This window comes from Ziziphus jujuba, chromosome 4 (assembly GCF_031755915.1).
Source record: "Ziziphus jujuba cultivar Dongzao chromosome 4, ASM3175591v1".
NCBI lineage: Eukaryota > Viridiplantae > Streptophyta > Magnoliopsida > Rosales > Rhamnaceae > Ziziphus > Ziziphus jujuba.
In genome coordinates, this window is record NC_083382.1 from 8,315,308 (window position 1) to 8,332,203 (window position 16,896).

Sequence of the window (16,896 nt, forward strand, 5' to 3'; positions counted from 1 at the left end):
TATAGGTGATAGGAAGTCGTTCAACAATACATATCAAGCTTGTTTTTGAATACCCTAATGATAACTACATGTCTACCGATAGGCTTATGCCTTGTGTTAGAAATAGATGGCAAACACTAGTTACCCTTTTGTAACTCTGTACTAAAGTAACCATATTAAAAATGATACAAAAGATAAGGAAATGAAGATTTACCCTAATTTTGGGAAATATTTTGCTCCTAATAATAGTTTCGTGGGAATGCATCTATGGATGAAGAAATACTATCACTATTTTGGTTTGAACCAATCGATGTGGAAATATTAATCCAGGGCTTTGTTATTTCAGTCCTCACATATTCAACTTCGATTCTTCATTCAAACAAATTTTGATTGATATTTTTCAATGGCCTCCAATTCTGCTCCAGCTTTTTTCATTGTAGCTCGATAACTTCCATTTTCAAATTCAATAATCATTTTGCACGAAATTGACTATATGAATTAAACTTACTATATTAAAAAAACGGTTCTCGTCCATGCACATTATAAAATAAGTTGCTAGACTTCTTCATTCTTCTAACCTAGCTCTTTAAGTAGATTGGTTTCTGTACAGTCAAGAGTTCAACAATGACCATACCAAAGCAGTAAACGTCACTTTTCTCTGTAAATTGGCACCCTAGAAATACTCAGGGTCCAAGTAGCAAAATGTACCAACCATTGTAGTACATGTGTTTGGTCAATGACTACTGGTTTTGAAGTTCCAAAATCTGCTACTTTTGCTCTCAACTTCTCATATAAGAGTATGTTTGATAATTTAATATCTCAGTGGTAAGTAGGAAAGGAAGTTGCAGACTGTAAAGTAAGACATATCAGCTCCTACAATTTCTGGTGCAATGCATAAGTGCATTTTCCATGTAAAGTTAAATTCTTCATTTTGGTCGTGAATATGCTCAGGAAAGTGTACCGTAGGGTATAAATAGAATCCTAGTAGTTTAACCACGTTCCTGTGGTTAATTTGGGAAAGAATGATAACCTTATCAATGAATTCTGTTAGTTTCTCTTCATCAACTATTTTAGACTTCTTCACGGTAACAATTTTTCCATTTTCTAACATTTCTTTGTAAACAATACCTAGGCCACACCTGAGCTAGATTTCTATCTCCATAAAAATTGTCAGCAGATTTCTATAATTCCTTTGAATTGAACATCTTGGTTTTAGTATCAAATTGTACTTCCTCTAAAGATAATTTTTGTTGCAACAATAAATCACCATTTCGTTTGAGATGGATAGTAGCATCCGTAACCCCCCAAAACCGTTTTGGCAAATTCCACCGTACTGTGTACAGCCATTGCTATGTTCCTTGCATTCATCAATATCTGCCAAAACAAAAAAATTATTTTTAGATACTTCAGAAATTTTGAAATTTTCATGAATATTGCGGTTTAAATGTACAAAGGGTGTAAAGCTTTACTTTAACATACCTTTACATCCTTCAATAAGATAAGGGTTTCCTTCAAATCCCCATCCACAGCTACATTCAACCCGGGACTGATTGAATATTACTGAAGATGAAGAAGAAGTGGCAATACCATTATAATATGTATAGCATGTGGGATTTCTGGAGCATCCATATTTGGAGTTTACACTATCCCAATAGCATTTGGAATCTGACCAAGTTGATTTATTAGTCTCAAAAGAAGTTCCAAATACATCAAAAGCTGAATAGTATAATTCCCATTCAAGCAACACAGGCACATCAACCATCTATTTAAACGAAGAAATATCAATAAAATTGGACATAAACCAATCTTGATCCACAAGGAAAGCATACTTGCAAACCTTCTCTTTTTCGCGGTCAACGGTATGAAAACTGGTCTTGAAGGAATTTAGATTCAAGGGGATGTTTGCCTGGCAGCAATTTACCCCACTACAGCTGTGGTTTCCAGTCTCACCGCAAGTGGACATGCAGCCGGCAATATTCGTTGACACTTTCGACGAAATCAACAACCTGAATGCTCCACAACCCACGGCGGTGAACCTTTTCTTCTGTGAGAACACAAAAGGGCTACCTTCCAAGTTGGGGCTCTGGCGGGTTTCTCTGTTGCAATTCCAAAAGGTAATGGGCTTTCTAACCTGAATCGTGCCAGCTTCGACGGAAATCTCCATCACTTCTTGCTTGATGTGTCTTAAAAGTGGTGTGGTGTTGTCTTTGATGCAGAGTACTTCAAACCATTCATTGAGGAAACAGCCGGATCCGATTCCGAAAGGGCATGGGATGCTCAAGTTTCCGCATTGCTTTTGACAGCCTGACTTGGCTGTGGGTGCTCCTGATGCTACTTCAGTGATGAAAAAACATAAAAGAAGGACATGGGTTATCATTTTGCCAACTATGTTCCTCTGATCCTCTGTCTTCTTTGTTTTCTTGTCAGTGTTGACTCTGTTATCTGTGATTATTACCAAAAAATCCAAAAAACAAAAAAAAAAAAAGAGGAAAAAAAGAATAAATAAATAAATAACAATGGCAATAAAATAAACCTCGGCTATCTACGATAATAACTATTAAAAAAAAAAATTATAAGTACATATTTGTTTGAATGTGTTTGATTGTTTATTTGTTTTGTTTTTCTTATCTTTATATTGGATCTTGATTAAGGAAAGTTGAAGGTGGATTATTAGTCAGAACGCAGAATATTCTACCAGCTGCTCTGTTTGACCGTTTAATTTTATGCATTTCCGAGTCAGCGTGACAAGGCAGAGGAAAAGAAAATGAGACAGAAACGAAGAAAGAAAAGATAAACAGTCTAAGCTGTTACTCACCATCATTAATTGATTATTTGAATATTATGACTCAATTGGTAGATTAGACTACAGTTCCAAATTTTCTATTACGCCAATTATCGAATTCTTCCGGATGAAACAAACAAAGTGTAATTTCTACGAAATGTCGAGATGCCGAAAACCCAAAAAGAAAGATTTTGCAATTAATGCTTAGGTGGTGGAGAAATCAATTCAAACCGAGTTTTAATTTATAATTAATGATCATTATGTTTTATATATATGTATGTGAATCAATAATTAGACGTTCGGGTAAAAAGAGAAAGAGCAAGAGAAAAGAAATTCATCTACAGGTCACTGCACTAATTAAATCAAGGAGGACTCGGTCATGGAACAAGTCTGCTAGCATTAGACACTCATTACATGGAACTTTTCTATGTGATGATGTTGCAGAATTTCATCAAAGCAAATCTTTATTTTTCAGTCTGCTAATATGCTCTATTTATTACTATCTTTACTGGTGATTACCAAAAAAATGGAAAAGGAAATTACTTATAAGTAACCATATGTTTCTCATTCAGAGGTGCTTCCATATCTGATGAGGAAGCAATACCACCATAGGAAGCTGACCATGTCGATATAGAAACATCATCCCAAGGTGCAGTCATTTCATTTCTATCATATTCAACCACTTCAACATTTTGCTCAACATAATCAGAAGCTTTAACTGATTTTTGAATTCTCTCCAGCTCCATTGCCACTTCTTTCATCGAAGGCCTTTTCCTTCCACTCAAATCCAAGCATCTTTTCGCAAGTTTAGCAACTGCCATTATTGCTTCTTTCTCGCCAGTTGCTTCCTTCAAGACTCGAGCATCAACAATGTCAAACAAACGATTCTCTTCCATGGAAAGAATGAAAGAAGCTGCTAGACTTCCTCCTTCCTCTGCCTCCATAAAAACTGGTTTTCGTCCTGTCAACAGCTCAGCAAGAACCACCCCAAAGCTATATACGTCACTCTTATCGGTAAACTGGCTTGACTGGAAGTATTCAGGGTCCAAGTATCCAAATGTGCCATATACTAATGTGGTGAGGTGTGTTTGCTCAATTGTAACCGATCTTGAAGTTCCAAAATCTGCTATTTTTGCTCTGTACTTTTCGTCTAGGAGAATGTTTGAAGACTTTATGTCACGGTGATAAATGGGAAAGGAAGCAGCAGAATGCAAGTAGGAAAGAGCTCCTGCAATTTCCTGTGCAATTCGTAGGCGGGTTTCCCATGTTAGTTCAAAACCCTCATTTTGATCATGGATATACCGGAACAATGTTCCATTTGGTATAAACTCATAAACTAGCAGAGGAACTTCAGTCTCCAAACAACATCCTAGTAGTTTAACAACACTCCTGTGATTAATTTGTGAAAGAATGACAACTTCATTAATGAACTCTGCGACTTTGAATCCATCAACTTTTTTAGACTTCTTGACAGCAACAATTTTTCCATCTGTCAACATTCCTTTGTAAACAGTACCTTGACCTCCCTGGCCAAGAACTCTGTTCGTGTTGAACTGGTCAGTTACCTTCTCTAACTCATCTGATTTAAACAACTTGGTTTTCTCAATATTGGCTTCCCCTGAAGATAATTGTTGTTGTAAAAACAATCCACCATTTTGTTTGAAAAACTTTTCTCTGCGTCTTTTTTTAATATACTTGGTTAGCAACCATGCTGAAGCTGATAGAAACAACAATCCAAGGACGCCGCTGCCAACACCTGCATTTCTCAATCAGAAAGGAAAAATAGCTTGAATCGTCAATTGCATGAAGTTGACTACGTAAAAGACAATTTGTGCCATATGTGTTGGATTAGCAGCCCTTATGAATTCAACAGAAAATGTCCATGTTTTGTGGTACATTTAGAAAAGACAAAGGCAATAAAGGAAGTTGTTAATTTGCTCAATATGTAATATTTTGTACTCAAATCCAGACACCATTCAAGCTTTTTTTATTTTTCATTTATATATACACTAGTCGAATTAATTAGTAATTCGTTAATTAGAGCATACCAATTAAAATTGCTTTTAGTGGAGACTTTTTGTGCTCTGGAAGGCTGCAGCCAACGCCTCCAAGATAGTCAGTACAAATATAGCCTTCGCCACAATAATTAGGATCTTTCTTGCAATGATCAATATCTGAAATGCATTGACAAATAAGCATGTGAAAAACTTTAAAAATAATAATAATAATAATAATAATAATGATTTGCTGATTTGTCACATCACTTTGCAAAACAAACTGATTCAACTCTTGTAAAACTATTACACAAAGCTCACCCAAAAAAAAAAAAAAAAAAAAAAAAAAAAAAAAAAACCTATTACACAAAGCTTAAAATAGAGAGTTTTTCATTACGCATGACATTCATAGTCACATACAATATACAGTTCACAAAATAATTATTAAATAATTTTAAATTATATATATTTTTTATGTTTGAAAAAATAATGCCTATGCACAGAATAATAAATTCAGTTTAACCTAAAGTATAGTCGTTTTATTGTGTGATACAATTAAAATTGAAACTCATAAAAAATGATACATTTTTCATGTATGTAATTTTTTCCAAATCGATTTCTGTGTTTATATAAGAGTTTTTATGATATTTTACCTTTACATCCTTGAAGAAGATACGGGTTTCCTTCGAAGGCCCATGACGACCCGCATGTGCACTGAAGCCTTTGCTGATTTGCATTTACAATGTAAACATCGCAAGATGAATTTGCATAACAACCATATTCGGAGGTTGCAATGTTCGTAGAGCAATTGTATTCTGAAGAACCAGAGCTATTGGTCTCCACAAAAGTTCCAAATATATCATAGGTTGAATAATGATACAGCTCCCAGTTAAGCTCCACAGGAACATCAACCATGTCTTGGATTGCAGAAATATTTGTCGAACCGGATTCCAACCACCGTTGGTCCGCCATGAATGCAAACTTACATTGATTTCCGCTACCCTCACCCGGAAGGTTGAGAAAAATGGTATTGAATGATTTGAGATTTGATGGTATGGTTGTCTGGCAGCAATTTATACCATTGCAGCTATTACCATAAGCCGTGTTATTACAAATGGAGGAGCATCCACCAATGGATGCTTCGCCGGAATTCATCAAAGCAATGGCTCCGCAACCAACGGCTGCGAACTTGTTGTTTTGAGAGTACTTAAAAGGGCTTCCTTCTAAGTTAGCGCTTTGGTGGATTTGCTTGTCACTGCAATTCAAAAAGGTGATTGGGTTCCTCACCTGAAGAGTGCCTTCGACAGAGATCTCGATCACTTCTAGTTTTGTTCTGTTCAAAATGGGTTTCGGAATGGTGTTCGATGAGTTGTCGTTTTGGCAAACGATTTCGAACCATTCGTCCAGGAAACAGCCCTGTTTGATCCCAAAAGGGAATGGGATGCTAACATTTCCACATTGTGGATCACAGCCTTTCTTGGTTGTTGGTATATCTGATGCTACTTGATTGACGATAAGCCATGAAAACAACAGAAGAAGATAAAATGGAAATTGTTTTCCCTCCATTTTTTCTTTTTCTTTGTTTTTTGGTTGTTATCCTTGTGATAGTTCTTAATCAGTGTATATATATAATTCGGTCTAAAACGAAAAAGAATTAATGTATTGAAATTTCTCTGCAACTTCGTGCTTAGACTATGTCGTATATTATCTGACCAATAATTCTTCATTTAGACTTTATAAGTCTCTTTTTTCCGTCAGGCGCACTAACCGAGACATATATTTTATCTTATTAAATTGTATAATTTTCTAAAGCTTTAAAGTTAGTATTAATTTTTTGGAATATAAATTAATCACATGTGGAATCGGAATCTTATTTCAATTTTTTATTTTAAGGTGCCAAGCCAATTGCTATCTTCTTTTTATTTTTAATGTATAAAAACATTTTTAAATGAAGAATCTTTTCATCAATATTGATGACACCTACTTCCTAATAAAAAACGAAAGGGCAGAATGACCAATTGAGATGATATTTTATGAGCATTCACATGCTATTTCCCAATAAAAAACGAAAAGGCAGAATGACCAGTTGAGATGATATCTTATGAGCAGTCACATGAACCACATAATGCTTAAACAACGCTGTACCCAAAAAGTTATGGATCGCGTTTCTGCATTGATTTTCCAATATTCCGGCCATTAATCCAACTCTCACATTCTTTCCAATGAAATAAAGAAATATAACTTTTCTTTGAAATGTGAAACTGAAGAAAAAACCAAAATGGAATTAAATTTTGTGCAATTAATAATTAAGTTGGTAGAGAAATCCATTCTTTTATAATATAGTTCGGTTTGTCCTGGTAGAGAAATCCATTCTTTTATAATATAGTTCGGTTTGTCCCTTTCCCCCCCCTTTTTTTCTAACTTTGATTGAGTGTAATATTAATAAATAAAAATAAAAATAAAAAAAGAAAAGCAAAAATGCAGCATATGGTGTACATATATATATATATATATATATATATATATTTTAAAAAAGATTTTATAACTATTTTTTTAAAAGAAAAAAAATAGAGTTTTTATCTAATAGGTTTGGTTATAAGTATATTTCAATTTTATTAGGAAATTAAAAAAAAAAAAAGGGGAATTAGAAAAGAAAAAAAAAAAGAAGGTATTTACTCTATTTTTGGTTTTATAAAAAAGGAAAGAAAATATACGTTTATTTTACTTTTACGTTGTTTTCAATTTTGCAATACTAAAGTATTGGGTAAGTCTTCTTGTTCTTTTGCCTTCTTTTTCTTCTAGCCCTAAAAGCTTTTAGGGTTAATATTAAAAGCCTTTGATCTTAATCTAGGATTTCAGTTTTCTATTTAAGATCGTTAGAAATCCAATATTTTTAGAGATTTTGGAATTTCTAAACAAATTTTCGAGTATAGGAAGGAAGATCCTAAATCTTTGAAGTGATCCAGGTTGATTTTTCTGATCTTTTTATGTTATATGATATTATTTGACATGTTTTGAGGTTATAGAAGTATCAATTAAGGTCGAATTGAAGAGTTATTGTTAAAATCCTAATCTGGAATTTATATGGGGATTTGTACAGAGTAAATGTTCGAATATATATAAAATACTTAAAAGTTTCTTTTTACATTAAAATTTTTATGGATAAAAATATACATGTTTATGAATCAGTAGAAATTTATTTGGGGCGATTTGGATCTGTTTTCAATTTATTATTAAATTTTGAATTTATATATTCTGTTTGGTTTTTCTGTGTAACTGCAATATGATTGGTATGTAAAAATCTCAAAACAGATCGAAACGAAATTATTTTTATCTGAAATTTTTTTTTGCTTTATCCTATATATGTCTAATATTACTATAAAAACATTTAGTTTCAAATTCGTTATATTTTGGCCGTGATGATTTTCTATTTTATCTATACTCAGCTGTTTGAATTTATTTTCTGATCTGAATAGTAAATTTGTTGGTCTCAAACTCAATTATTCTCAGTAAAAAGTAAATATATCAACACTTGAATAATATATCTTCTATTCGAGTACCATTGGCAAATTAACCTTCTCTTTCGAAGGAAAAGAAGAAAAAGAAAAAGTCCATTAACTTAGACAAGAAATTATGGCCGCCACATCAATTTAAATAAGAAATTTCCAAGCCAGGGTGCAGGGGAATTTAGTGATATGACCAAAATGAAAAGTTAGGACTTAAAGACTTTATTGAGTGGATACACTGATTTCCTACATGGAGGGAGGTCCAAGGGCACGTGACACCTCAAATTTTTTTGACTTTTAAATTTTTTTTATCTTTTTATTTTTGTTGTTTATTAATTTAACCCTCAAAATCCAATTGCATATACTTTCCTCACAAAATCTCCCGTACATAAATTTTATTTTTTATTTTTTATTTTTTATCTTTTTATATTTTTGTTTTCTATTTTAATATTTTCTTACCCGTAGTATACTTTTTTTACAATAATAACTATTTAATATAATGGAAGTATTTTTTTGAAGTAAATATCATCGAAGTATACTTTTTTTCCGTTTAACAACCAGGCTTGCCTAAGGTTAGTGCAAACGATGGTAGTGCATTTTTAGTGATCAACCATGAAAATCCAATCAGTTGAACAAGCACCACCAGTCTCCTCGCCCCCATTCTTCTTTATTTCTTGGCTTTTCGACTCTTTCCAATTAACTTGCTTAGAGCATCTTTAAAAATTTTTTTAAAAATAAAGAATATTTCTGCTTATCTAAATTTGAAAAATCAAATCCATTCTATATTTTAAAAAATCAAAATAAAAAATGAATTGAAACTTATTTTTAGATATTGATTTTTCAAAATAAAAAATTTATAATGGATAAAAACCATTTAGGGATGCTGGTAGGCCCATCTATTTAGAAGCAGTACAGACACTAATTTAATATAAGAGAGCAAACAAGAAGATCAAAGAAATCAATCAATATTCCTAATCCATAGTTGATAAGTCTGTGCATGAATCGAATTTTCGTAGTAGTTGGTTAATTAATGTTGAGAACAGTTGGTGGTCTCAAAGCAATTTGGAATCTTGAAAAAGAAAAATATTGCGTGGTGTACTTGTATACGACGTGCCATGTCCATTTTCTACTGAAAACTTGACGCGTGTCCTCTTGAAAATTGTTTGATATCTGTTTTCCTCTCCTCGACAAGTCTTTTCCCATTTCACTTTCAGCATCTCTAATTCATCTCTGCGTTTTTTTTTTTTTTTTTTTTTTGTTTGCCTACAGCATCTCTGCGTTCTATGTACAAACGAAGCCAAATGCTAGAGATGGCAATTCGTATTTATATATCGGATTTTTGTCGATCCATTTAATAATTATATCAAAAATATTTAATTCTAATTTGATCTATTTATTAATCATGTTAGGTATTTAAAATATTAATCCGATTTGTTTATAAACAGATCAATCTAACACAATCTGTTTAACATGATTATTTTAACAGATTGTGTTGATCTATTAATCTATTAATCTGAATATTGACCTATTAACCTAAAAATTAATCTATTAATAAAAAATTTTATTTTTAAAAATTTGTCTTTAAAAAATTAATAATAAAAAAATTATTTTTATAAAATTTTTAAATTTATAATATTTTTTACTTGTTAAATAATATATTATGGCTAAAATTATAATCTAAAATTAAATAGATGTGTCAGTTTCAAGTTAAACGGATCAATTTAAAAATGATACGATTAATAATCATATTAAATAAATTAATCCGTTTATAATTTAAATCCATTTATAATAAATCAAAATTTATTTATTTTGTATGGTTTTTAAATCGTATTAGCGTGTCATGACCACGTCTATTTAATGCTGATAGTGATTCAGTGAAGGACTTTTAAGAGTGGTCATATCAGCCACAATCACTTACATTGACTTTAACTCCTATGTCCCTACAATGAGTTTTCATGTCCCCATTGGGTAGGACCTTATATAAAGAAAGATATTTAGCTAATAAATGATAGAATGTCTCTTTGTCCCTGTTTCAATCCTTTATGATATATATTTACATAAATTAATAAAAATAATAAAATATATAAAAAGAAAGCTGCCTGAAGTTGCCTAGAAAGATATGAATAAGAATTACACGTAAACAATTATCCACATAGATTCTTTTGGGTATTTTCTGAAATGAGCTTTGGGCTGAAAAGTCTAGTGTTCTTGTCTTGGGCCTAAGATTATTGAATTTTTATTTGGGCTTTTGTTATCTCGGCTAACACAACAAAACATTTGGCTATTTTTGCTATTGGTGATGAGTTATTATTATTTTTTGAATAAAAACATGACAATTAGTATTAATTTGATACATTTTGATTTAATTTTATATATTGATTTTTTTTTGGCAAAAACTTTATAAAATTCAAATTTTGATATGAAAAAGTGAATGAGTAGTCAATTAAAACGTTATGTGAATATGCGGATCTCATTTATGATAGTCATATACAACAATATAAAGCATTTTTTATTCAATAATAGTTAACTCGGTAACCATTTGGTTATTTTCTTTTATATATATATATTTTTTTATGATGCCGATTTTGCACTCTGACATTTAAGCTATGTATTTCACTAATTTACTCTCACTTTTTATATTAATTTACTTTCACTTAATCAAATGAATTGTATTTATGATATACTTAATATCTCTTTATAATTACAAACTAATTTTTTTTTTCCACTCAAGAAAAATGAACGCGATAATTGCTATCTTGGCTGCATTCATAAATAACTACAATCGAATTTGTCAGAGGCCTGTAAAATGATAAATTTTTTATTACAAATTAATTAATTTTAATAATTTGAATATTTAAAATGGTGTTGAACTTTACATTGAACCTTCAACTGATTGAGTACCATTGGCACATCAGCCATCTCTTTTTATGAATAATAATTAAAAAAAAAAAAAAGAAACATTTAGAACATCCGGTTTTATTTTTTTATCTTTTAAAAAGTATATTCTTTTTAATAAAGAACATTCTTATATATGACTTAAAAATCTCATTGAGCGTTTTTTTTTTTTCTTAAATAATTATAATTAAAGGGTTGAGATGAAATATAATCCATATTTTTTTAAAAAGATATAAAAAGTATTCAATAATTGATTTATGTCGAAAAAAAATACCTTTTATATTATAGACGCTATAGGTTCTACTTTCTCCATAGCTCTTTACTTTTTCTTTATTCCTCTGCAAGAAGTTTTAAAATTCCAAACCTTGACATTTATAATAGGAATTTATTTATTTTTTCTCTATAAAAAATGGACATAGAAGAACTAAATCTGGAAAAAACTTGAGGATTTTTTTTGTTTTCAATTTGCAGCAATGATGGAGATTTTTCTTCTTTTTTTTTTTTTTTTTTTTTTTGTTTTTCCAATTTTCATAAAAAATTGAAGATCTTCGCATACGGTTTCGTCTATATCTCCCATCATTCTATCTAATTTTTCTCATCTTGCTTTTTATCAACCTCTACATGTGGTTTTCTTTTCTCACTTTCCATCTAGATTTGTTTTGTCTTCTTCAGCATTTCTTTTTTTTTTTTTTTTTTTTTTATAAAAAAAGCATACAGAAAGGGTATTAAGGTCCATCCAGTTATATATTTTGACAAGATTTAATTTTTACCAAAACATATATATTTTTTGTTTAAAGGCTTTTTAGAGGATTATTTAAGCAAAAAACTATCCAACAATTCTCTTTATATTATATTCTTTATTTTTATTTTTCAATAAACATTTATTACTATATTTATTGCCTCATTCTTTTATTAAAATTCTCTCTCAATTATTTTATTATTTCCCTCCTTTTTTTTTTTTTAAAGAAACAATACATTGATAACTAAAATAGATAGTGTGTTGGAAATTTAAATTATATTAATTTAATATTAAATATACATAAAGAATTTAACTCTCCAAATATGAAATCAATTTTATATTTTTAAATGTCAAACTACAAAATAAAAAATAAGTATGCAGAAGATAAAGGAGCCCCGTGGATGCTCTTACTAGCCAATGCCTTTTCGTAATAGCTACATCAATTTGGATAAGAAAATTCTAAGTTAGGTTGTAGGGGACTTTAATGATATGACCAATTGTGGTAAAATAAAAAGTAAGGACTTAGAGTTTTAAAACGTTTCCTACGTGGAAAATTTCATTCTGGCCATCACGAATTTACTGGGAAATTGTGTCTCTTTCATTAATACCTATAAAGTCATAAACTATTTAATGATCAAGCAATGACAAGAAGCTTCGCTAGAAGCAATTTTCTAGCATCAACAAAAAAATATTAATGATATAATTTGAGATAAAATGAAATAAAGTCGATCTGTCGGCCATTAATTAGGGCATAGATTTTCGAATACAGTGGATTTATTAATTTCCCCTGTAAGTAGGAAACTCTTCATGCAGTTGATTTGTTTTTTCTTTTGTTCTACAAGTTTTTTGCCATAACCTCAACATTTTTGAACTTGGATATATATATATATATATATTTAATATTTTTGGATTGAGATAAGGTTTTTAGTTGGGTTCCTTATTAAAAAATAATTTCTTAAAACTAGCTGTTTTTGTAAATATTTGCATGCAAACAGTAATATAATCTTATTAAATATAACAGAGGATGCAAGGCTGAAAACAGAGTCCTTGGAGGTAAAATCCGCTTTGTAAATTCTTTCAAATTCAATGCTTGCCTTGTCAACATTCGGTTAGACTAATTTCCGTTATCCAAGTCAGCAATTTTAATCTTCTTCTTCTTCTTCTAGCTCTACATATTTTTCTTGCAGTTTTTCTATCTTTAGTAAATTCTAAGATGTCATAGGGCCTTGCTGTGACCCTGTCCATATTCTATTACCTTAAAAGAATAAAAATAAAAAAACAAAGGAAAAAGAGAAAGAAAAATTAATAGAGAACGAGAAATAAAATGAAAGATTACCAAAACTGGAGAAACAATTCAGTTTGTTTTCCAACAACGAAGGCAATTAAAGTACAAATATATAATATTTCTAATAACCATTACTTGGAAACTAAGAGTGGTAATGCATCTATTGGTGAAGCAATATTATTACCAGTGTTTATGTGTGAACCAGTTGGTGTGGAAACATCCTAAGGCTATGTTATTTCAGGCCTTACATATTCAACTTCTTCATGAGACTGTTCATTCAAAAAAGTTTTGGTTGATTTCTGAATTGCCTCCAACTCCATTGGCACTTCTTTCATTGTGGGTCGATGCCTTCCTTTCAAATTCATGCAAGATTAGCAACTTCCATGGTTTGTTCCTTACTTCCTTTATTACCAATTTTAGGATCAACTACATCAAACAAACGATTTTCCTCCATGCACATGAAGAAAAAATTTGCTAGGCTCCTTCCTTCTTTAAACCACTTTATATAAATTGTTTTTTGTCCCGTCAAGAGCTCAACGATTACCACACCGAAGCTATAGACATCGCCTTTCTATGTAAATTGGCTTGATTGGAAGTACTCAGGATCCAAATAGCCAAATGTACCATGTACCAGTGTCGCAACATGTGTTTGGTCAATGGTAACTGATTTTGAACTTCCAAAATCAGCAATTTTCACTCTGCACTTGTCATCTAAAAGTACGTTCAAAGACTTGATGTTGCAATGGTATAAGGGAAAGGAAGCTGCAGAGTGCAAATAGGAGAGAGCACTTGCAATTTCCAGTGCAATTCGTGAACGCATTTCCCATGTAAAAGGAAATTCCTCTTTTTGGTCATGTATATAGTTGGAAAGTTATCATTAGGTATGAATTCATAAACAAGAAGCGGAACTTCGGTCTCTAAACAGCATTCGAATAGTTTAACCACGTTCCTGTGATTAATTTGTGAAAGAATGAAAACTTCCTTAATGAATTCCACAAGTTACTCTTCGTCTACTATTTTAGATTTCTTCACCACAACGCTTTTTCCATCCGCCACCTTTCCTTTGCAAATAGTACCTTGGCCACCTTGGCCTATAATTTTATTTGAATTGGCTTTGAGTAGCTCCTTTGAATTAAACACCTTGGTTTTAGCATGAAATTGTACTGCCCCTGAATATATGTGTTGCTGTAACAATAGACTACCATTTCGTTTGAAGAACTGTTTTCTATGTTTGATGGATTTTCTTTTCTTTATGAATTTTTGTGGACACCGTGTGCCAATAAGCAAACACAACACTCCAAGACCAATGCCGAAACCTGTACAAAGCTCAAGTTTATGAAATTGTCAAGCTAGTTTTTTTCTGTTTCATAATTATTCGTGGAAAAATGTGAATCATATCTAGAGAGATGGCACTCAGCAGCATGCGCCTGCTAATTTAATCATTCTTAACATACTTCCTCTAGTCTTCATGAAAAGTAGTGCTATAAAATGATAAATTACTAGTAGTCTTGTGTTTGAATATTGTTGAGATAAGTGCATATGTATACATTTTCTTTTCATTTTAACTTGATATTTTATTGGTTATAATTTTTTTATAATCAGAAAATAAAAATTAAATTGTTTTCTACATGAACATGCATATATATATATATATATATATATATATATATTTTACCATTGGACTGACATAGCTTTAAGGACAATTTTCACGTTAATCTTTCGGCACTCATATGATCTAATAGTGTCCACACAAGTTCCCGCTCCATGACATGTGGTGGGATCAATTTCACGTTCGTTGATATCTAATATGTAAAAGGTACAGCAAGTAAATCTCGAATTATTTTTTTTTATATTAAACTGCAAAATCAAAGATAGCACTGAAGCATTGGTATATAAAAAAGCCTTTGGTTGTATTGATATCAAGCACTCAAAAAAGGTATATATATGTTATAAGGAGGTAGAATATTATTTACTACTCTGTCAATTATGTTTTACCTTGACATCCATCCAAAAGATATTAATTTCCTTCAAAGCCGTAGCCACAGTAGCATTCCAGCGCCGTTGATTGATTTATTGAAGAGATGGAAGCACTTTTGTACCAACGGATTGATTTCTTCCCTAACAAAAAATCAAGTTGTTCATCGGATTTATTTGTTCCAAAAATTTGTTGTTTTGAATCGTATAAGCTCCATTTTAGAGTTACAGGAACATAGTCCATATCGCGTATGGTAACGAAATCTGTATTGTTTGACATAAACCAATCTTGGCCTACCACAAATGCGTATTTGCACATTTGATCTCTTTCGGGTTGAAAAGTGTAGTGAAGGCCATTATTGCATGAGAAGGAATGGTAGTTTGGCTTGGCAGCAGTTCACTTCATTGCAGATATTGTTATAGTGGTTTGTGGTTTGTTAAGCACTTGGACTTGCAGCCTGAGGAAATCTCACTGCCATCTAAATTTGATGAAGACATTGAGTCTCAAACATTGCAATTGACCGCGATGAACATGTTTGTCCTGTTGTGGTTCTCTGACCACTTTAGAGAAGAAATATGAGAAGAAAAATAAAAAGAATTCTATTATTCTTTTGGAAATAGAATACAAAAATAAAAACTTCTCTCGTGGAGGATTCTCACATGGCACCTCTCTCTATATTGTCAAATTCTCTCTGGAATTGTTCGCTCTTCTCTCAAGCTCTCTTTGGAACTTAAACACTCTTTCTCTCGGAGTTTACTCTCGATACTCCTCACTTGGGATGATATTGAGCTTGCTCGACTTGGCTTGAATATGCATGCAACGGGCCTATTTATAACCTTACTAAGTCGGTTGCATGGCCACCATTTTCAACTTCTTCTGATAGGTGCCCACAATTGTTGAGCAAACCATTTTTGGTGTTAATTGCAGCAACCATTGTCAACAATGGTGGCTGAGCAGTCTTCACACTGTCGGTGCAGTGGTGGTGCGGCTGGACTTCACAATTCTCCCCCTCCAGCTGCATTTAAAAACTGATGGTCATTTGCCATCCATTCCAGCTATGTCTCTGCATAGCTTCAGCTTCTCTTGAGCAACAACTTTTGTTAACATTTCTGCTGGATTCTCTTTTGTGTGGATCTTTATTAGTTTCAGCAACTGTTGATCTATTACTTCACGTATCCAATGATAGCGGATGTCAATCTGCTTTGTACGGGAATGATACATTGAGTTTTTGCTCAAATCTATGGCACTTTGGTTATCATAATGTATATTGTAGTCTTCTTGCTTGATGCCCAATTCTGTGAGAAAACGCTTTAAACACAACATTTCCTTACCCACTTCCGCTGCGGCAATGTACTCTGCTTCAGTAGTGGATAAACCAATACACTTCTGCAATCTTGACTGCCATGACACAGCTCCCCCGCAAAAATGTAGAGATAACCTGATGTAGACTTTCTATTATCAGGGTCTCCGGCCATATCTGCATCTGTATAGCCTTCTAAGATTGGATCACCTCCCCCATAGCATAAACACAGCTTCGATGTACCTTTAAGATACCTGAGAATCCATTTGACTGCTTCCCAGTGTTTCTTTCCAGGATTTGAAAGAGATCTGCTCACAACACCTACTGAGTGAGCAATGTCTGGTTTGTTACACACCATTGCATACATCAGACTTCCTACCATTGAAGAATATGGTACTGAAGCCATCTCCTCTATCTCTTCTTTGGATGAGGGGCACAATC

General features: G+C 32.0%; 3 protein-coding genes and 1 pseudogene across 3 annotated transcripts in view; all 4 read right to left on the reverse strand.

Annotated features, from left to right (window-relative positions):
- The window catches only part of LOC125421975 (wall-associated receptor kinase-like 8), a 37,956-nt gene extending 35,813 nt beyond the window's left edge, over positions 1 to 2,143 (reverse strand). Inside the window, 5 exon segments of the mRNA XM_060816718.1 lie at positions 1,333 to 1,353; positions 1,459 to 1,517; positions 1,519 to 1,539; positions 1,650 to 1,741; positions 1,901 to 2,143. Coding sequence (XP_060672701.1) covers positions 1,333 to 1,353; positions 1,459 to 1,517; positions 1,519 to 1,539; positions 1,650 to 1,741; positions 1,901 to 2,143 — 436 coding nt within the window.
- Positions 2,144 to 3,033: 890 nt separating this feature from the next.
- On the reverse strand, positions 3,034 to 5,165 carry LOC107416609 (wall-associated receptor kinase-like 3). The gene is made up of 3 exons (XM_060816719.1): positions 5,153 to 5,165; positions 4,810 to 4,935; positions 3,034 to 4,517 (listed from the first exon to the last, which is right to left on the reverse strand). Exons 1-3 carry the CDS (start codon positions 5,163 to 5,165, stop codon positions 3,301 to 3,303), a joined length of 1,356 nt encoding a protein of 451 aa, XP_060672702.1. The 3' UTR covers positions 3,034 to 3,300.
- Positions 5,166 to 5,394: 229 nt separating this feature from the next.
- LOC132803519 (wall-associated receptor kinase-like 1) lies at positions 5,395 to 6,412 on the reverse strand. The gene has a single exon (XM_060816720.1). The coding sequence runs from the start codon at positions 6,319 to 6,321 to the stop codon at positions 5,395 to 5,397; it is 927 nt and encodes a 308-aa protein (XP_060672703.1). The 5' UTR covers positions 6,322 to 6,412.
- A 7,339-nt stretch (positions 6,413 to 13,751) lies between these two features.
- On the reverse strand, positions 13,752 to 15,398 carry LOC125422083 (wall-associated receptor kinase-like 1; annotated as a pseudogene).
- Between the last annotated feature and the right edge of the window lie 1,498 nt (positions 15,399 to 16,896).